This window comes from Phodopus roborovskii, unplaced genomic scaffold (assembly GCF_943737965.1).
Source record: "Phodopus roborovskii unplaced genomic scaffold, PHOROB, whole genome shotgun sequence".
NCBI lineage: Eukaryota > Metazoa > Chordata > Mammalia > Rodentia > Cricetidae > Phodopus > Phodopus roborovskii.
Window position 1 is genome coordinate 24,839,064 of NW_026125052.1, and position 21,795 is coordinate 24,860,858.

The 21,795-nt window shown below is 41.8% G+C and overlaps 1 protein-coding gene across 1 annotated transcript in view; it reads left to right on the forward strand.

Moving 5' to 3' along the window:
• Positions 1-20,636, forward strand: part of Map2k6 (mitogen-activated protein kinase kinase 6) — a 113,494-nt gene extending 92,858 nt beyond the window's left edge. The window contains exons 10-12 of the mRNA XM_051179716.1: positions 964-1,103; positions 13,183-13,228; positions 19,791-20,636. Coding sequence (XP_051035673.1) covers positions 964-1,103; positions 13,183-13,228; positions 19,791-19,868 — 264 coding nt within the window. The 3' untranslated portion in view covers positions 19,869-20,636. The remainder of the gene's footprint in view (positions 1-963; positions 1,104-13,182; positions 13,229-19,790) is intronic.
• Positions 20,637-21,795: the final 1,159 nt, after the last annotated feature.

Sequence of the window (21,795 nt, forward strand, 5' to 3'; positions counted from 1 at the left end):
TTAATGTGTGTGGACCTCGATAGGCCAAAATACTTAGTGTATTTTAATTTTTTTGAGGTCAGAGCTCATGGAGCCCAGGCTAGCTTCAAAATCTGTATGTAGCTGAGGATGACCTTGAACTTCGGATTCTCTTCTCTCCACTCTCTAAGTGCTGGGGTTCCAGGCATGCACTGTGTGCTTAGTTTGATGCCATGCTGGCTCTGCCCACTGGGAGATGTCCCCAGCTCAGCACTGAAAATTTTCATGGTGGAAGTTTTGCATGTTGAAACCACATCTGTCCTAAGAACACAATAACAGATAGTGTACTTTTCCCAAACGTGGTCCTATGGCCGCACACTCAGTGCCTTATCTGTTAGCCCTGTGTACATTTTCAGTGTGTCTCTGAGGTCTGGAATTATCCACTGTGGTCCTGGCTCTTGCCCAGGACCAGCAGCTGATTATATCCAGTGAGTTATTCCATGTCCCTGCCCAGAAAACATGTGATTCTGCAACATCAGAGTGGCCTTTACTCAAGTCCAAAAAAAGATCAGTCATTTGGTCCTGGGTAACTTTTTTTTTTTTTTTTTTTTTTTTTTTTTTTAATTTTCCATTTCACAGAGAGACCTCTAGGTGGCAGCAAAGGCACAGTGCTACCAAAGTCTTAAGCATTTCTTTCTGGCCAGATATTTGAAAAACTGGTTGCTTCCTTCCTGCCTTGAACTTTAATGCTCTTGGCTGATAAGTTTTTATTAAATAGCATTCTGGGTATTATCAAGAGGCTCGTTTATTTAGGTGGGTCTAAATAGCTGCCACTGGTAAGCTAATATTAAATAAATAGCACTAAGATTTTGTGAGAACAGGTTATTAGTTTATTTTTCTTCCCTAATTATACTTGAGCTTCACTTCTAGTCCTCCTAAAGAGAAACACAGCTGCTTCCTAAGAGCCCTTCTTAAATGGTTGCCTCCCCGTTTCCCTCCTTTCAGATTGAGCTGGCCATCCTTCGGTTTCCCTATGATTCTTGGGGAACTCCCTTCCAGCAGCTAAAACAAGTGGTAGAAGAACCATCTCCACAGCTCCCAGCAGACAAGTTCTCCGCAGAGTTTGTTGACTTTACCTCACAGTGGTAAGAGGACCCCACACCCCACAGGCCTTTGCTAAAGAAGACAAATCGTCCTCATGACTCTCCTCTGTGGGGTCTGGCCCATCCCATACCCTCATTTCAGAGGCATCCATGGAGTATGTCCTCCATGCTGCAGAACAAATGCAGTCCTTACCCCTAGAATTCCTTGACTGGGACTGTGTTGTGATGTGTTTAAAAGTTGTTTGAAATTCCCACTGCCCTGATTTCTTGCTACGCTGAACTATCACCTGAGCTAAAATGAACCTTTTCTTTCTTAAGTTGTTTTCTGTTGGGGGGTGTTTTATTCCAGCAACAAAATGAAACCAGGACAGAACTGTAAGCAATCTGATATTGATTCCAGACAAAGGTAGCAAGGCCTGGTGGAAGGCTAGGGGTAGGGAGTTGATGCAAAGATTTATTTATGCTGAGGAGATTGTGGGGCATTCAAGAATGTCTCCTGGGTGTCTACAAGTCCTGCAGAACTTTGCCTTCTGCAGAACCCATGTTGACTGTGGATTCGTTTACCCATGCAGGTGTAGTAGATAGTATTGGGGGTTTGGAGGCAAATCCAAAGAAAGCTGGAACAGAAAGACAGAAGGGAGTTACTAGTATAGTCAAGGAGAATAAAAGAGGACATAGCATTTTCCAGGTACTCTCATGATGTCTGTCTACCATGGCCACGATGCTTACTTAACACAGCAGGGTGGTAGTGGCAGGGAAATGTCAAGATTATAAAGTGGAACCAAGTTCGTTTATATGGCTACTCTGTGGAAGCAGATGGGAACTAGGAGGGAGTGGGTGGGTCAGAGCTGGCTGTGGTCCCAACTGTGCTTCTTAGAGTTGCCCCTGTGAATTGACCGAGACCTGGGAAGACTCCATGAGGTGCAGAGGATGCTGAAGCAACACTGCCTTGGCCTTCTTGCTTCTCTGGAAGTGGTGTTTCAGATGCAGCTTTTACCGGAAAACATGATGAGACAGGGCAGCTCTTGGCTGTTATGGGCTGTTGCTTGGTACTCAACCCCTTCTTCCTCCTCCCGGTGTTTTCCCCTAATGTTTTACAAGGCTACCATGGTGGTTTATTCCGAGTTTTCATTTTGGCTGAAAGACCAGAGAGAGCTGGAGTACTGGACTCTAGGGCAATGTTATTGGGTGTCTTTAATAGCCCCCGCCCCCGTCTCCTGAAGTGCGTCCTGTTTTCCTTGAGTGATTGTGTGGGTGAGTTGATGTATCTGCCAGGTTGAAATTGGGTCATGGTTTTGCCTTTTAGATGAAAAAACTCGACGGGTTTTGTTTTTGTTTTGTTTCACTTTTTCCGCCGTATCCTCAAGTGTTTAAAGGTCACACAGGAAAAGCCGTGAGTCATGTTACATAGTTGACTCCAAGACTTCTCAGGAGTGTGCTCCCGGGAGAGGATAGTGCTCCCGGGAGAGGATCCTGTGTAAGGATGTCTCTTCACGCTTCCCTTTCTATCGCTCTTCTCCTACCTGGCTGGGACCCCTTCTCCAAGGATTCTGGGTATCTCAGGAAGCTTCAAGAAGAATAAGGCATGTGTGAAAACTTCTAGAATGATGAGTCTCCCGTTATAGACCCATGATTTAATGTAGTCCTCTGGTCAGTCTCTGGTAAACTTTTACAAAGTGCGGACCCCTGAGCTCTACCCTCAGCATCAGTATCTTTCAAATGCTTGCAACCTTAGCATATGTCTTAGTTAGGGTTTTTATCGCGGTGAAGAGATGCCATGACCACTGCAACTCTTGTAAAGGGAAACATTTAGTTGGGGCCGGCGTAGAGTACAGAGGTTTAGTTCATTGTCATCACAATGGGAAGCATGATGGGACACAGGCAGGCTCGGTGCTGGAGGAGTTCCACATCTGGATCTGAAGGCAGCACATAGAGAATGCCATACTGGGCCTAGCTTGAGCATCTGAGCCCTCAAAGCCTACCCCCAGTGATGCACCTCTTTCAACAAAACCACACCTACTCTAACCAGGCCAGACCTCCTAATAGTGCCACTCCCTATGGACATACAGGGTGGGGCGCATTTTTATTCACACTTCTGATGCAATCTCTCAGCATGTGGTGAGAACCCCAGATTAGATGTCAGTTCTGTGCACATGCCTGCAGCTGCCCAGCGTTCCTGAATGCTTCTCATGTACAACTGGTAACATCATTGGGTTACTTTTCCGTATCAAACTGCTTTTCCCCTCTTACTTAGCTTTAATCCCCCCACCCCACCCCACACCTCCAAGAATCAAGGCATTGGAAACTTTTACAAATATTTATAAAAATGATGTTAGGGCTGAAATGAGTAGAGTTCCCTAGGATGTATGAGGCCCTAGGTTCTACCCCCAGGGTACAAAAAACAAAACAACCAAACCAAAACAACAACAACAACAAAACGGCTCCAAATCTTGAGAGATGAATGTGTTCTAATTTTAATGCATGCAGGAAGAGAGTCAGGGTGCCTGTGTTATTGTTCTTTCCATAGTGACCACATTTTTTCCCACCTTCCCCCTGACACTCAGAGTCCTCATGGCTGTTCCTCTGAGAACAGCTTTTCTTTCTCTTTTTCTCTGAAATTTAGCCCCAGACACCATAGCTTATTCATCTAAATATTTTGGGCTATTAACCTGTTGTGTCTTTCCTGTAATTGTCAAAAGTCTGGCAACCCTGTTAAGGCTGTGTTATTTTATTTACATAACAACATACAAGTTTGTTTCACTTTTGGAGTTCATTAATAATAGTAACAGTAGAGACAGAACTCAGCTGGGTGTTGGTGGCACACGCCTTTAATCCCAGCACTTGGGGAGAGGCAGGCAGATCTCTGTGAGTTAGAGGCCAGCCTGGTCTACAGAGGGAGTTCCAGGACAGGTTCCAAAACTATACAGAGAAACCCTGTATGGAAAAACAAACAAACAAACAATAACAACAACAAGCGACAAAAAGACAGATCTCTTTAAAAACTAAAACAATTCATCCCTCCCTCCCTTTCCCCTCCCTCCCTCCCTCTCTCCTTCCCATCCTCTCTCTTGTGTGTGTGCATGTGTGCCTGAGTGTATATTTGTATACCATGTATGTGCAGGAGCCCACAGAGGACAGAAAAGAGTATCAGGGCCTCTAGAATTAGACCTATAGACTGTGTAAGCTACCATGTGGGTCCTGGGAACTGAACCTGGGTCCTTTGTAAGAGCAGCTGGATCACTTAACCACTGAGCCATCTCTCCAGCTCTACAGATATTTTTCAAGGTTTTCAGTGCTGTAGTTGTTTTGGAATCAAGTCCTTAGGAATCACTATGTGTTGATTCTCTTCTGTTGTCATGGGGATTGTGTAACACTAGAAGAGAGCCAGTCTGGCTGTTATGAGCATCCTTATGTATCCTAGGTTGGACTTGAGGACAATGGGACAATCTACTGTTCTCAGGTCAGTAACACTTTTGCTCACTATAAACCATTGTGTTCACTTTGATATCCCCCTAAGAATGAACAGAAAATTAGTTGTAAATTGCACTGCCCCTCCCCATTTTATAGCTATTATGAGTACCTGGATGGACCTTTATAGATGAAATCTTATTTTCAAGTATATTGATGTATGAGCCCGTCCCATGCCCAGGAACAGTATCATGTCATTTGTTTTACTATTGACAGTTTAGAGATGAGCATGAATGGAAGGGAAAGAAAACCAACAAAGTGGTTGTCCTTGAACAAAGCCTACTTTTTCACCCAACTCTTATCAATTCTGTTTCCTAATCACACAGCTAGCTGTGTTACTGACACATTTTCGTGAGAAGATGTGCTGCCACTAAACTTACCCAGCATAGTCAGGCTATGATCTTCAAGACCTTTCCCAGTGACCCTAGATCTTTGTGGTAAGCATAGAGAGGGGGCTGCGGATTTCAGCAGTGATACAGGCTAGGAATGGTATAATCTAGGGGTCTTGATCAGGTTCATTTCAGCTAAAGAATTAAAAGGAAGGAAAAACATCTGAAGCGCAAAGGTATGAGCAGAGAAATCCCATGCTGTGCACACAAAATCAGCACACATGCAACAGACATAGACAAAGACCCTCGACCAACCAGGGGGAGCAGTTGGGAAAGCTAAGCTATCTATTCTCTTCTGGAGGCCTGGGGGTTTTGAAGTCCCTGAAGAATCTTCCTTCCCTATTTCAGGGTCAGTCAGTTTGAAGACAGGTAGGTTGGTTGACTGTCCTGATCTGGTCTTGAACTTGCTGAGCCAGTCTATCAGAGGGAGCCTGCTGGTGGGAGACAAAAGCTGCCAGGCTTTGGAAACTCAGAAGGTTGAGGAAGAAAGGGCCATCTTGGAAATGTACCACCTTTATTGTCTAGGTCTGACCCCTCTTTCTTCCTGTCTGCCTACCAGAGAGTCTGTCTAATCAAACATTTAATCTCAAATCTCCAGAGGGTTATTTATTTATTTTATGTCCCACACCTGTATTTGGGCCATGTGTAGAAGAGGGGTGTGGGGTGTGTTGTTCACTGCCTTGGGGGATTCGTCAAAGAATCTGTGAGCTTTCATGACACATACTCTAAGCACTGGATGACCTGCTCCTGGGTACCATATGCCTATGTCTAGACAGTCAGCTTGGCAGCCCTTATCTTCCATCCTATCAGTGTTGGTCATTACTCGTTATGTGTCAGTATCTTAATTTGGATATTTTGTTGCTGTGAAGAGACACCATGACCACAGCAACTCTTACAAAGGAAACTTTTAATTAGGGTGGTTCACTTACAGTTTCAGAGATTAAGTTCATTATCATTATGATGGGGAGCATGGCGGCATATGGGCAGACTTGGTGCTGGATGAATAGTTAAGAGTCCTACATCTTTCAGGCAACAGGAAGTCAACTGATAGTCACACTGAGGGAAGCTTGAACAAAAGCGACCTTAAAGCCCACCCCATAGTGACCATTTCCTCCAATAAGACCACACCTCCTTAAAGTGCCACTCCCTTGGGGGAGCCATTTCTTCCAAACCACCAAGGTCAGTAAGTCATGACTTGGGTGGACCAGCAGTTGTTACAGGCATAATTATAGCAACCAGTTAACTCTTCGGCCCAGAGTGCCAAGTGCCTTGAGTGACAAAAGGGAAGTTAACACATTTATTCGTCATGAATGCCAAGATGAAAGGAACATTGATCTGTTTGCTCCCATTTTGCAATCTTTTCCTTAAGTTAACATACAAAGTAATTGGTTTTGTTGTGGCGTTTTTGCATGTATTCTCTTACTGTTGTTCGCTTCCCCATTTCCCTTGTGTCTTCTCCTACCCTTGTTGGTCTATTTGCTCCCCGCAGTAGCCCTCCTCTGCTTACACGTCACATGCATTCCCTTTCACACTAAGATTGCTTCTTCCCCTTTCATGGTCCCCTTTTAGATTCATGACACCCCTTTCACACATACATACCTATATATACATATGCCTATCCACACCCCTACACACCTCCCCCCAACACTTACCCTCTATCTTCTTACTGTATTAGTTATGGTTCTCTAGAAGAAAAGAACTGATTACACACGCACACGCGCGCGCGCGCGCACACACACACACACACACACACACACACACACTCAGAATCCTGAACCCCGAAGAAGCAGGCTCTAACGGCTCTAAAGGAGTGGATTTTCCAGTGTGAGAGCAAGCAGGCAGAGAGAGCAAGCTTCCTTCTTCCATGTCCTTTATATGGGCTGCCAGCAGAAAGTGTGACCCAGATTAAAGGTGGAACTTCCCACCTTAAAAGATCTGGATTGAAGTTGTATCTTCTTTTATCTTCTCACTTCAAAAGATCTGGATTTAAAGTGGGTCTTCCCACTTCAAATGACTTAATCAAGAAAAGGGGGGGGGGAACCCTTATAAGTGTACCCAGCTCCCTGGGTTTTAAATTAACTCCAGATATAGTCAAATTGACAACCTTGAATAGGAATCACACCTGCACACATACACCCTTCTCTCCAAAGTAAAATTCCTCCTGCGTGGCATACTTCGTGTGACATGATTTCTAGTTGCATCTATTTTCCTGCAAATGTCACAGTTTTATATTTCTTTGCAGATAAAGATATTTCCATCCCCCGCCCAATTTTTCTTTTTCCATCCATCTGGATAATGAACCTCCTGGCTCTTGGATTTTCGTTATTGTGAATAGTGCAGCAACGTGATTAGTTGTGAAATAGCTGTAAAGGGACATAGAGTTCTGGGGAGAGGGACAGAGGGGTTGAAAGGGCTGTGTCCTATGGCGATTCTAGTTTCAGATTTTTACAAAACCTCCACAGCCATTCCCAAAGTAGCTGTACAAATTTACATTTCCAGCAGCAATGAACAAAGGTTCCTCTTTCCTTGTACCCTCACCAGCATTTGTTCTGTTTGTTTTCCTTTTTTAAGTGTTATTTTATTTTTGATACTTTCATACATATGTACAGGGTGTATTTTTACCATTTGTCCACCACTACCTCCCTCAAGCTTCCCTGACTGCTTGCACCTGACTTCTTGTCCTCTGCTTTAATGATTATTAAGAATCTCCTAAGTCCAATTAGTGCTACAAGTCCTCAGAGGAGAGTGGCTCTCCTTCCTCAAGCAGCCAGCAACCGCGCAGGCAGGTCCTCCAGCAAGGGTGAGGTCTCCAGGGAACCCTCCACATTCATACTGGAACTTTGATTGATTTGATCTTCTGTAGGGGTCGTCTTTAGTAATAACTGTAAGTTGTTGTGTGCAAAAGCCATGCCGTGTGTAGACTTCAGCATCTCACACCCTCCCCCACATCCTCTGGCTTGCACATTCTTTCTACCCTTTCTTTTTATTGGCAATAACGATCATATCTAAGATGAAGTGGAATCTCAGAGTGCTGTTAAATTGGAATTCTAGAAGAGCTAAGGATGTTGAAAACGTTTTCAGGTATTTTATTGGCAATTTGTGTTTCTTCTTTTGAGAATTATCTGTTTAGTCATGAGCTCATTTATTGATTAGAAGTTTTACGTATTGGAGTGTTTACAACTTGTCATTATGTAATGTAGGTAGCAAATTCTTGTCTGAGGTATAGATGGCAAAGATTTTTTCTCCAATTCTGTTGGCTGTCTTTTCACTCTGGTAATTGTTTCTTTGGTTGTGAAGAAACTTTAATTTCATGTAATCCCACTAGTGAATTCTTGGGGTTATCTTTTATAGTATTGGAGCCCTTTTCAAGGTTCTTGCCTGTGTCAGTATCTTGGAGTATTTCAAAGGAAAACAGAGAAACAATGATTCTCAGAAATATTTCTTCATTTAGGTTTTTATTTCAAAATAGCACAACTGAAAGCTGTTCCTTTCCTCCAGTATGCATTTTTTATCTTGAGTTTTAAAATAATTCCTAAGGTGGGTAGTACTGGCCTATATTAATTACCTATCTATTGCTGTGATGAAACACCACACTCAAGGATATTTATAGAAATAAGAGGTTATGGTTTCCGAGGGATAATCCCATCATGACAGGAAGGCATGCAGCAAGCAGCAGGCATGGTGGCTGGAGCAAAAGCCAAGAGTGTACATCTTGAACTTCAAGTAGGAAGCAGAGAGAATGAACAGGAAGTAGGGAGAAGTCTTAAGCTAGCCCCACAGTGACATACTTCCTCCATCAAGGCCATACCTTCTAAACCACTCCAAACAGTGCCACCAAGTGGGGCCCAAGTATTCAAATGCTTGAGACATTAGGGGGAGAGATTTCTCTTTCAAACCACTGCATGATGGAATAGACCTTTGTTTTGGATGCAAGATACTGAATTCTAATAGGAAATCCTTGCAGTCTAGACTTGTAGAAGTTTTAATGTAAGAGTTTATTTTTAAAAATGTAGTCTTAGCAGATGGAGCACACACACACACACACACACACACACACACACACACACACACATATATATATGGTTCATATGTTTTTGTAGTACGTGCATATATATTATATATATATAGTGCATGTATTTGAGTGTATATAGCTGTTCACGCATGTATGTCACATATATTTTTGTGTATATGTAGGTGTAATGTGTACAAGAGATGGGAGCAGAGGTTTTACTGCCGGTGTCATTTCCCTGGTATGATCTGCCTTGATTTTTGAGACACTGTCTGAGTCAGCTAGGCCGACTGCCTTGGAAGCCCAAGGATCTTCCTGTCTTTACCTTCTCAGTGCTCACATTAGAAGTGTGGGCTGCTGTTCTTGGCTTTTTATGTGGGTTTTGGGGATGAAACTCAGGTTGTGCGCTTTCTGTACTGAGCCTGCTCTCTGGCCCAGCAGCTCCGTAGTTTTCACTAGAACCTCTTCACACAAGAAAGACACTAGAGACAAGCTGCCTGCTGCTACAGTAGTTCGACTTACATTTGCATTTCCTTCAGTCCTACTTTGGAGTCTCAGTGCCCAGCCGAGAAGCCCATCTCCACACTCCAGATGTCCAGATGTCAATACTGTTTGGCTCAGAGAATGAAACAGTCGATTAAGCACAGTCTGTTTGTTCAGAAAAAGGACAGTAAAAGAGGTAGTGGGTATTTATTTATCTTTTGACAAATGTATGGCCTCAGAGGCACACTGTGTTTTTATTCTGTGGACGCACCAAATAGCCCTTCTTGGAAATGATCAAGGGGAGTCCAAATAGGCAGAAAGCCTCTGGTCAGCATAAACTTCAAGCTAGCAATTCTTGAGACAGCACGGATCTGTTTTGTAGTGTCAGCCACGGTCAGAAGCCTGTGTTGTGGCATTTGGAAGAGGAATTAGAGAAGCTAGCTAATTACACACTTGAAAATGACAAGCCACTCGAATATTCAAAAGTCAGACTTCGATCCAAGAAGAAAGTGGTGCACCTTTGAACTCCAAGGTTGTTATTTTATACTGAATTTCAAGCATTTCCTACTTAACATGGAAACTTGTTTCCTCCCCAATTTTATCTTGGGTATTTTTTTACTATTCTTAGTGCCTCTTTTGAAGTGTTTTTGATTTAAAAGATGGAGCGAATAGGTTAGATCTGTTGTACTAATTCAATGAATGGTCTTTCTTTCCCTCCCTCCCTCCCTCCCACCCTTCTATTATTCCTTCCTCTTTAGATAGGTTTTACTGTAATCATTAGGCTTTCCTAAATGTCCCCCCTGTAGCCTAGGCTAGCCTCCTAAGTGCTGGAATTCCAGGCATCATTACCACATACAGCTGCTGTGGAAGTTCTTTAGAGGCAAACTTTCCTTTCTGACCAGGGGCCCGAAGTCAGGAAGTAGCTAATTGTACAGTTGGGCAATAGCCTCTAGGGCTTGAGGAATCATAAAACACTTTCTCATTGATCAACTAGGGTGGCTTTATCCAAAGTCTGTAAATCTAAAAACAAACAAACAAACAGACAAACAACAGCAAAAACAAAACAAACAAAACAAAACAAACAAAACAAACCAAACAAAAACAAATTAAAAAAAAAAAAAAGAAAAAACAGATTAAAGCAAGGGAGGAAATTTTCTAAACGGTCCTGGAGAATAAAAATGTCCAGTTTCAAGGCCACTTTCACTTCAAAGTCGAAAACCAAAGAGCTGCAGTTATAGCCAGGTGATAGAGTGCTTGCCTAGTCTGTGCAAGGTCCTGGGTTCCCTCTTCAGTGTCATAATGACAAGAACAGGAAAAAAAAGAAAGGAACTGTTAAAGCCTTAAGACCAACTTGGAGATTGTTAGTTATTACAAGAACCCATTATTTTAACATTTAAAGATCAAGATGTTTCTCTTGGCTAATAATTTCCTTAGTTCTGCTATTGAGTAAAACATTAGTCATGGGAAGGTGGAACTTAAGAGTGTTTTGGATTTAATGTGCCTTAAAGATTTTTTATTTCCTTCCTTCCCCCTTCCCCTTTTCTTTCTGTGCGGGGTCTATGCTGCCATGGAGCACACATGGAGGTCAGAGGGTAACTGTGTGGGTCCCAGGGATTAAACTTAGGTTGCCAGACTTGGCAGCAAATGCCCTGACCAGTTGAACCATCTTGCTGAATATTGAGTATAGTTTTAATGTTGTGTTTGTGTTTCTTTTTGTTGATTTAATAAGTTAAGTTGTTTAGCCATTGGAGAAGAATTTCTACATTTAGATTTGCTTTGATATTTGGGCTTCTGTATAATACTAATACTACTAATAATTAGGATCTATGTGCAAAGCAGTAATGCCTTCAATAGACAGTTCAGTTAATGCTTGAATTTAGACAGTCTTTAGTTTCTAGGAAGAAAGAGGTAGGAGGTATTCATGATGAGAATATAAACCAATAGCATATGGACCAACTGGAGATGATCTTCCAAATGAGTTCCATTTTAGAGAAGGAAATAAGAAATTGGAAAAAACAAAACAAAACCAAAAACCAAAAAACCAACAAAACCAAAAAAAAAAAAAAAAGAGGGACACACAGTCCAAGGATTCTTGACCTCTCGATGTCTGTACCAAGGGCATTGGATTGTCTTTGTTGTGGGAGATTGGCTTGTACATTGAAGGATGCTTAACAACATCATTGGCTTCTGCCAAATACTAGAAATAACACTTCCAACTAGTTGCACCAACCACAAATGCCTCCAGAAATTGAGAAACGTCCCCTGGGGTGGAGTTAGAGAATCACCACCATTGGGAACCACCAACATTGACTCTTAGGATATAGGCAAATCAAAGCCATGAGTTGGTTAAAAATTCATTCATTTCACCCAGGCACACATTCTCATATCAGTCCCACGCTGACAGTTGATGATTCTTTTTTCTAATGCACTCTTATTTTTATCCCCGGTTGAGATGAACTTTCTCTCATAGGTTGTCTGGTAGGTCCTAGGTCTGTCCTCAGTTCCAGGTTGGAACTTCTGTCCTCCCCTCTACCTGTACCCTGTCTCAGGTTCCCTGGCTTCTACCCACAACATTGCCTGGAATAAACTGGTAGGCTGCTTTAAAGTTGTTTTGCTTCAAAAGCTTCCTCTCCTTTGTATTTTTAAAGAGAATTTAATTTTGCTTAAAGCCGTGTCTTCTAATGATGTCACTCTCCCACAGTATTGAACTTTGTTCCCCTCGCGGTGATTAGCTCCTGTGGGTGGGCGCAGCAGAACCCTAGTCACGTGTCCATGTCCAAGACCTCTCTTGCTCAAAAGGGCCTGTCAGCACAAATGTTAGGAACCCAATATGCTGTCACATTGTGGTTCTTTGACCTTACTGACAACTTTCCATTTATGTATGATTTTTACGGCCCAGTGGCTACAGAAAACTGTAGATCGTTTTGCACATCATAGTTTCCAAAGGCCATCCTCTTCTCCATTCTATAACCTAGAACTCTAACACCAAGTAAACTGTTTCTTTTCTTTTTCCATTTTAGAGCCATGGGTGGAAAGAGAATAGGGATGGGTTGAGGACAGGGGTGATGGGTTTGGTCTCTTTCATGTAGTTTTATGACGATTGCCTCTGGTATCAAATGTTATTAAATGTCTGGGTATTCAGAGAACTGAGTGACCACCAGACAGTACTGTACAACCACAAACTATTTCTAAGAATAATTGCTAATTTGCTGACTGAATATACTTTCCTTTTTTTTTTTTTTTTAAATACACTAATACACAGTGAACAAGTACCTCCACTTTAGGTTAGTGGTTTCTGTCCCAGGCAGGTTTGGGTAGGAGCATATGAAAGCCAGTTAAGTTATATATGGATGGGAAGCCCAACAGGGAGGAACCTGCAGTTGAAGGCAGTAAAAAGTGCTTAGTGTCCTATAAGAAACATTTGCTGACTTCTTTTCCAGGAGGTAGGATTAAAAAGCTACCGTGAAGTAACATGCATATAGGTTTTGAAATGTAATGGCTCTAGATCAGAGAAGCTAGACCGAATGCTATTCATGATGTATTAAAGGAAAAATAAACACACATAAACACTCTACACCTACACTTACTCATTTAAGCCCAAAGTGGTTTAAAATATAATTTGTAAGAGTTCATAACTTTCAATAGAAGTTGAGATAGGAAGCCTGTTTTCTGTTTGTGGTCAGTTTTACACAGGTTCTAAAATCCTAGCAGTGAAAAAATGGTTTCTAAAATTTTAATGTGATAATTTTCTTTCTTTTTCTTTTTTTTTAAGCTTGAAGAAAAATTCCAAAGAACGGCCCACATATCCAGAGCTTATGGTGAGTGTGAATACTTTGGTATGTGTTAACTAACTAACTAACTAACTAACTAACTAACTAACTAACTAACTAACCAACTAACCAACTAACTAACAGGGAAGTAGGCATGACTAAGATGATGAGTAAATCACCAACGAGGAGAGGTTGATTCACTGACATATGGTTAATTCCCAGGAACTAGACTAAAGAAAGAGTTAAGTGCCCTTCCTCATTGTTTATCCTTTAAAAATATATTTATTTTATGTGCATGTATTTGTATGTTTGTGGGTATTCATGTGTCACAATGCACATGTAAAGGTCAAAAGACAACTTTTTAGAGTCAGTTTTCTCCTAATTGAACTCAGATCATCAGACTTGGCAGCAAGTGCTTTTACTTGCTGAATCATCTTACTAGCTTATGTTCAGTTTGTGTTTTTTTTATGCAAGCTCAGACTATGTCATCTTTCAAAGTGATGGATTCCATGTTGGTAAGCCTGGAAAGAATTTATGTTCATGAAATTTGTATTTTTGAATTTGGAAGATTCCCACTGTAAATGTGAGTTCAGAGACCAGTGAGATAGCTTACAGCCCTGTGGTCCATGAGATTTTCATAACAGCTCTTGGACAGGTTAGATGAATTTCTTTTTCTTTACATTTTGATCTTCATTTTGGTGGTGAGAAATATAGTAAAGTCTCTGCTTCCATATTTATTGTTTGTGCTATCAGTAAAATATAGATGAAAACAAAACCCCAGCACTGTTGCTGTGTAATAGTGTTTCTACCAAAATAGATATTGAGTGTGGGATGAATACATTTTAGAGAGAACTACAAAATTTAGGCTATATGTGAATTTGTGTTTACTGCTCCCCACCACCTCAGATTTATCTTATTTATTTATTTTTCTTATTTTACATATCGATCCCAATTCCCTCTCCCTCCCTCCCATCCTACCTACCCCTCTCCCACCCTCCCATCCATTTCCCCCTACCCACTCCAAATGTAGGGTGATGTCTTCCAGGAGGGGTCATCTAAATTTGTCAAGTCATTTGGAGTAGGGACTAGGCCCTCCCTCCTGCCTCTAGGTTAAGGGAGTATCCCTCCATGGGGAATGTGCTCCCAAAGTCCTTTTGTGCACCAGGGATACATCCTGGTTCCACTGTCAGAGGTCCCATAGACTGCCCATGCCTTCTAACTGAGGCCCATGTTCAGGGTGTCTGAGTTGGTCCAGTGCTGGATTCCTAGCTATCAATCTGGGGGCCCGTTATCTCCTCCTTGTTCATGTCAGCTTTCTCTATGTGTTTGTGTAACCTGGTCTTGTTCTCCCTCTCTGCATCTGGATTGCAGTTCGGCTCATTGTTTAGTTGTGGGTGTCTGCTTCTGTTTCCATCAGCTACTAGATGAGGGATCTATGATGGTGGATAAGTTAGTCATCAATCTCATTATCAGGGAAGGGCATTTATGGTAGCTTTTCCACTGTTGCTCAAATTGTTAGTTGGGGTCAGTCTTGTAAGTCTAGGGACATTTCTCTAGGGTCAGTTTTCTCTTGAAACCTATAATGGCTTCCTCTTTTATTCTTTCTCTCTTTCTCTCTCCCTCTCTCTCTCTCCCTCTCTCCCCCTCTCTTGTCTATTGCTCCCCAGACTCAATCTTCCTAGTCCCACATGCTTTCCTCTCCTCCTCTTCTCTTTCTCCTAGCTCTCTCCCCACTCACTGCCCCCCCCCCCCAATATGCTCAAGAGAGCTTGTCCTTTTTCCCTTCTTAAGGGCAACTTAAGAGAGAAAGGCTTAATTTTAGTTGTACAGTTCTAGGCTATCTTACCACTCACAGGAGGTCAGAGCTGCAGAGGGTCAAGGCAGGTCATCATATCCTACTAACAGTCAAGAGCAGTGACAGAAAAACAACACAACAACAACAACAACAACAACAACAACAAAAAACAAAAGCAAAACGTTAGCTGCTTATTTGCCTTTAGCTTGACTTCACCACTCTTAAAACAGTCCAGGACCCTCTGCCTAGGGAATGGTGGCACCCACAATGAGCTGTATCTTCTCATATCAATTAACCAGATTTAGGCAGTCTCTCATAGACATGCCCATAGGCCAACCCAAGGTAGATAATCTGTTACTGAGATTCTGCCCAGGTGGTTTTGGGTTATGCCAAATTGTTAGTGGAAGGTAAGCACCATAGGAGAATTATGATGTTGTCCAGTCCCAAGAGAGTAAAGAGTGAAATTTGAGATCCTTATTAGTGGGCCTGCTAGCAGCAGTCACTAAGTGCTTTCTTCTGTCCTCCCCTCAGCCTCCCCATCCAGCCCAGCTGAGTTCATCGTAGGGAGTGCAGGCTCCTCTTATCTCCTTTTTGAAAGGTGTATTGTGGTAGCTGGGACACAGAGGAAGAGCATTTTGGAAACATCCATAAGAATAATAGAAGAGAGGTTGGAGATAGCTCAGGGGTTGGGCTCTGTAACTCCAACTCTAGAGGGATTGATGTGGGGCCACTGTGGGTTCTGTACTCCCATACTCACATGAACATTCCACTTTCCTGCGCGCGCGCGCACACACACACACACACACACACACACACACACAAGTGTTATAAAAAGATGACCTGTGAAATCATCTTGGCATGTGCTGTTTTAGATCTGGGTATTAGCTTTGGTTTATTTAAGCTGAAGCAAACTGTGATTGAAACAACTGGAGTCAGGCCAACTCCTTGTCCCCCTTTAAAAGAGCAATGTCCAGTAGTTAACACTCAGCAGCTTTATGAAAACAGACCTGTGGTATTTGAAGATGTATCTGCATGCTTAAATGGAATATTTGTTTTTGGATTATTATTATTTTTTTTAAATGAACAATCGGAGGCCCTCTCAGGCCAGACTGACCCTTTGTGGTGTGGCTGGACATTAAAAGATAATTTCACGTGAAGTGTGATAGACAGGGAGGATTTCCTGTAGGATTCTATGAAACTTCAAATCCTGATGATGACTACTTCTAATATCAGAACATTTTCTCTGTAGTTCAGCTGTTTACAGTTCAGAACATTCTCTTTTTATCTAAGTGGCCTTTTATTAAACATTTCATTAGAAGACAATTGAGGAAAAACCTATTTCCTATACGCCGGCATCTGGTGTTAATGTCTACCTTACCGCTACAATCTAACTAACACTGAGGGGGTTTTGGCATGTCTGTTAATGTAAGATTGTGTGGGCAACCTCCTCCCTTTATGGCATTAGCCGTTGTGGTACTGGAAATGGACTTGCCTTTTAAGACCATAACTAGTCCCTGCTTTCCTGTGGAATTGAGGTTTTTAAATGGAAACTCTGAGTCGGAACTCTATGACTTCAGCACTGGGTAACATGTGCTGGGAGGCTATTGTTTCAATTTTAGGAATTTGTAAAGAGGTAGTAAGGGTTAAAAAAAGATAATTTTCCAAATAAAGAAATATTAGTATCAAGGTTCCAACCCAGATATGTACTCCTTATAGAATTCAGATTGTGGGCTATACATGCCTCATGCCAATTTTATTTGCATATCTCCTTCAAATTCTGCATTGTAGCATTTTTCTTCTACAGCAGATATTAGCCACCCTTCCTTCCTTCCTTCCTTCCTTCCTTCCTTCCTTCCTTCCTCTTTTTCTCTCTTTCTTTTTTGGTAAAGGTCTCTAGATAGTATTTTAGGCTAATGAGCGATGCAGTTGCTGTTAAAATGAGCAAAATGAGCCAAAGCATCTGTGTTCAATACATGAAAGCAAAAAGAACATGTACTGTGTTTGAATAAAGTTTTATTGAAAAGTCAGGAAGCATTTCTGTGATAAAGCATGACCAAGTCAACTTAGAGAAAGAAGGGTTTATTTGGGCAGATAGGTCTAGAAGATTAGAGCCTTTGATGATGGAGTAAAGGTGACAGGAGTGGGAAGCTAAAGTATTCCATCCTGAAGAGTCAGCAGGAAGCAGGAAGAGCCAACTGGGAATGGCATGAGTCTTGGAAACCTCAAATCTGCCCCCACTGACGTAATTCCTCCAGCAAGGTCAGACCTCCTCAACCTACCCGAACAGCATCACCATCTCGGGACCAAGTATTTAAACACCTGAGCTTATGGGAGACATTTCTCATTCAGACCACCATAGACAGGGAATTAGCTTTGGACTGTGTATTGCAGTTTGACTATCCCTGCCTTAGATGCTTACTGCCAGAAATAGTAACCAGGCTGTTTAGATGATTTCTCAGTGAGGTATTGTCTTCTCTAAATGTCTGAGAAAGTTCTTGATTTGAATTGCAGTATAAAACAAGGGTAACTGAACCCAAGTCCTGGAGGTTGAGGTGTATACACGGGATATTTTGGAGGCTGGTCAGTGATTGGGGCTTGCTTCTCTGCTCCTGGCAGCATGTCCTCATGGCACGCTAGGAATACTAAATGCTAGAGTCCTCCTTCTTTGGACTTGGCCCTTTTTGGGGGGAAATAACTGGAGGACTGTAGCCTGGGGATTGTTTGTAAGACCCCATTTACCTATCTCCAGGTTGCTGCCATTTCTATTCTTAGTCTAGTCATGGCTTATAGAAGGAACCGAGTCCTCAACACTCTTCAAAGTCCCTTACAAGACTTGCATGTTGAATGGCTTGCCTTCTGGGCCTCACAGTATTTTCTTAGTCTGGGATAAACTAAATGATACCTATAGAATTTGTTTTTTTAAAAATATAATTCATTTAACTTTATTTTATGAGCATTGGTATGAAGGTGTCAGATCCCCTGGAAATGGAGTTACAGACAGTTCTGGGCTGTCATGTGGGTGTTGGGAATTGAACCTTGGTCCTCTAGAAGAGTCCTCTGGAAGAACATCCAGTGCTCTTAACTGTTGAACCATCTTTCTAGCCCCAAGAATTTGTTTTTAATTAAGGGTTTCAGATCATATTATTTAATTTATTCATGGACTCAAGTTCCATGTACTGAGCGAGTAGCAGCAGAAAAGTGTCAAGGTGGGGCTGACAGGCATTGGAATCAGTCATCAAGATAATCTGAGGTTTGGCATGTTCTGTTTTGATAGTAAAAAGCTTTTAAAGCACATTAAAAGATCTCCAAATGTCAAGAGGATGTGGGAAAGCTAATAAGTATGATGGTTCAAATAAAACAACAAAAATAAAACCTTGGTAAGTGTGCCGTGTAAGTGGTCAGTAATTGAAAGTGGTGTCACTGTTTGGCAGATGGGGGAAATTCAGAATGAAGGGTCTTGAATCTAGAACTTCACATTGGGTGTAAGGCTCTGAGCCAGCGCTCAACCCATATCCTCTAATGGGCAAAAACCAGGAGATCTTTCCATGTTCTGAGTCACAGAGCTCAGAAGTGACCACCTACTTTCTTTTGGGTTTTATTTCCTTGTTACTTCCCCCCACTGCATTGTTTCCTAGAACTTGCATGGGTGGGCATTCAGTTCCCCACAAAGCTGACTCACCCAGCCTTCTACTGTCAGGTTTCAACAAATATAATTAGAAAACCTACTGGTAGGCAGGGTGAAAGTTGCAAACTGAACCCCTCATCAGGGAAACAGAGTGAGTCATCTCATGTCTGCATGAGAAAACACTCATGTTGAGCCATTCAAACCAGCCACTGAAAGTAGCCCCCCCCCCCAGATTGTTGGAGACCTGGGTATGGTAGATGAGGCTGAGGGGGTGTGTGCTGTTGGTAGCTGAAGGAATTGTTCTTTTGAGTTTGTTTGCTTAGTTTGCTGATGAACATGATCAAATGTATATCTCTAACTGGAGATTGAAGGCTCTAAGGTCCAACACTGAGCAATTCAGGAGGCTTGTTCTGTATACAGAAAAACGGCTTAGTCATCTGACTTGCTTGGAAATGTGTGGGCTCTTGCATGGTGCCTTACCTTTTGTCCATGAAATGTAAGAGTTGTTGTTGTATTTTTCTTTCTTTAAGTTGACTTAGTCTGAGCTGTATACAAAGAAATGTTTTTTGTTTCCAATCTTTACTCTCCGAGATGAATTTTCTCTGAACATACCGTTAGTATGACAGTCTATGTCATTCTGTGACTGGATCGCAAACCCTTCAAGCCTGATGTAATGTAGCTCTTAGCTGTGGGTGTGGCCTCAGAAAATGGCCTTAGGTGTTTTAGTTCAAACCAGTTTTCCAATGTCAAGGGCACGGATGCCTTCCTTGCCCATTTACTGTTCAGCGACATTGATACCTTGTTCTATCACCCTGTTCTTATTCCCATGAATCTAAGCCTATGAAGTTTTAGTCATTTTACTATTGCAGCTGTATAAAATGACTTTGTAGAGATGGTCTTATCCAATCTTTGTAGTTCTGTATGAATAGAATTGTGTAGCATGCTTGCATATGTTATTTAAATTAACATATCTTTGTATTTAAAGCTAGATAGATCAAAATAAGATTATCAAAAGAGATAACCTTTAAATATGCACATCAATAGATGCATGCCTGCTTTTGCAGAAGATATGAGAAATCCAGTTTGCCTTGATAGAGATATTAGCCTATTCATTAAATAGATTGATTTGCTAATTTTGTATATTATCACTGTCAAGTGTTAATTACATGTACTTTTCTTCTCTTCCCCAGCAACATCCATTTTTCACCCTACATGAATCCAAAGCAACGGATGTGGCATCTTTCGTAAAACTGATACTTGGGGATTAAAAAGCCATGGACTTAACTGGTTGACCCTACTGTGGATTGGTGGGTTTACAGGGTGAAGCGAGTTCATTACAGCGCCAACAAGGAAGTCATCTTGAGATCATTGAACCCTGCCTTTGTGAGGGTTTTCTCTCCCTAATTTTTTTCTTTTTCCTCTCCAAAGGGGGCCTTGGAATCTCTAGTCTAGAATGAACTCTCTAGATGGATGAAATATGATAAAGGCTTAGGACTTGAAAAGGTGATTAAATATTTAATGACGAGTCATTCGAGTCCTCAAGCTTCTCAGATTTCTTGTGTTCTTTACAAAAATGAATGCATTGGCCCTGGTAACAAGGTGCTACAGTAGTGATGAAATTGTAAAGTAGATTTGTAGTGTATCCCACTTATTATTTTAATATTTATGTTTCAGTGCTTGGTTGGAAATATTCCATTTTATGCAAGAAGGGAGATACAGAGGCAAGGCTGACTTGGCAGTATTTATAGGGCTTTTATTTTTTAATTTCAATCATGGCTGTGGTCCAGAGGAAGTTATTTAATATTCATCTTTAAGAATAGTATGAAAATCTCAAATAAAGGGGCTCTCCCCGTGCTGTGTGGCTGTGCAGCTGTCATGGCTGCTGCTCCCAAAGTTCAACTCAATCCTGGGTAATCATCGCATCTTTTGAATGAATTGTCGAAGTGTCTTGATCATAGCCCAACCCCCAACTTTGGAAAACATGAAAGTCACTTGTATCATGGCTCAAAGAGTAAAGGACAATGGTTCTCTTCAAATTTGTGGTATAGTTTTAGTAGAAAATGAAAATAATGGAAAGTGGTGTGCTTTTTATATTTTTCATATCTTTCTCTGTGTACACATTATGTATGGTATGCATTATGTGATTGCGTGTGTGTGCGAGCACACGCGTGTGTGTGCATGTGTGTGTGTGTATTCGTTTGTTAAACCGAATCCTACAAAGTGGCTTCTAGAAACACCAAATTAGAAGGCTACCTGTCAGTCATGAGAGGAGATATGAAAACTCACAGAGTAATGAAGCTTTCTGGTCTTGAGTTTCCTTGTTGGATATACCGCAAGGCCTACCCTTGTTAATTCATGAATTAGCCTACTTTGCCTGTTTGTTTTCATGTTCCATAAAGAAGGCTTGTTATTAGAAGGGCTGTGATAGGAGAAGATGAAAGGCAGCCGTCTTTTGGTGAGATGAAATTTTAAAACGGAATATGGCCTCGGAGCAGACTACCAAGTTGTCGTAGGCTCAGGCCATGTCAGCTATTTCTGTAGCATCATGGCGTGGCCAGCTCCACCTTCAAGTCCTAGCAGATTGCCTTAAATAACCAAGTCTTTTCTTGTGATTAAAGACACCATGGGTTGTCTAGTTTAAGCTTCTGTGGGCCTCTAGAATTCAGAAGTTTTGTGAGTGGCAGTTGACTTTTGCTATCTAGCGAGGAACCATTGCTTTGGGACACAGTTTTAATGCAAGGCTACTATTAGAATATGAAGAGAGCATGTTGATAAAAGGGGAAGAAAGGAACCCCCCACCCCTTCGCTTCCCTGACCTCTTGGAATTGTCCTTTCTTTCCTCTCTAGATTTGGAAGCATAAACAGTACTGTTTTCACTGCATTATTTGCTTCTTCAGGATTCTTGCCCAGGACTCTTGCTTAGAGTGTGTTTGGCACTTGCACATCTTTTTTATATTCTGCTGTAAGGGACACCCATTGGTAGGGCTGGGGAGATGGCTGCCAGTAAAGCATTTGCATCTTAAGCGTAAGGACCTGTGTTCAAATCTCTGGAACCCACAGAAGCCTGGCATTGTGGCACAGGCCTACAGTCTCAGAGATAGTGAGGTAGGAGGTGGAAACAGGCAGATCTCTGGAAACCTATGGCTATATTAGCCTGGCCTACAGGCTGAGATTACAGGACAGTGAGAGACTCTG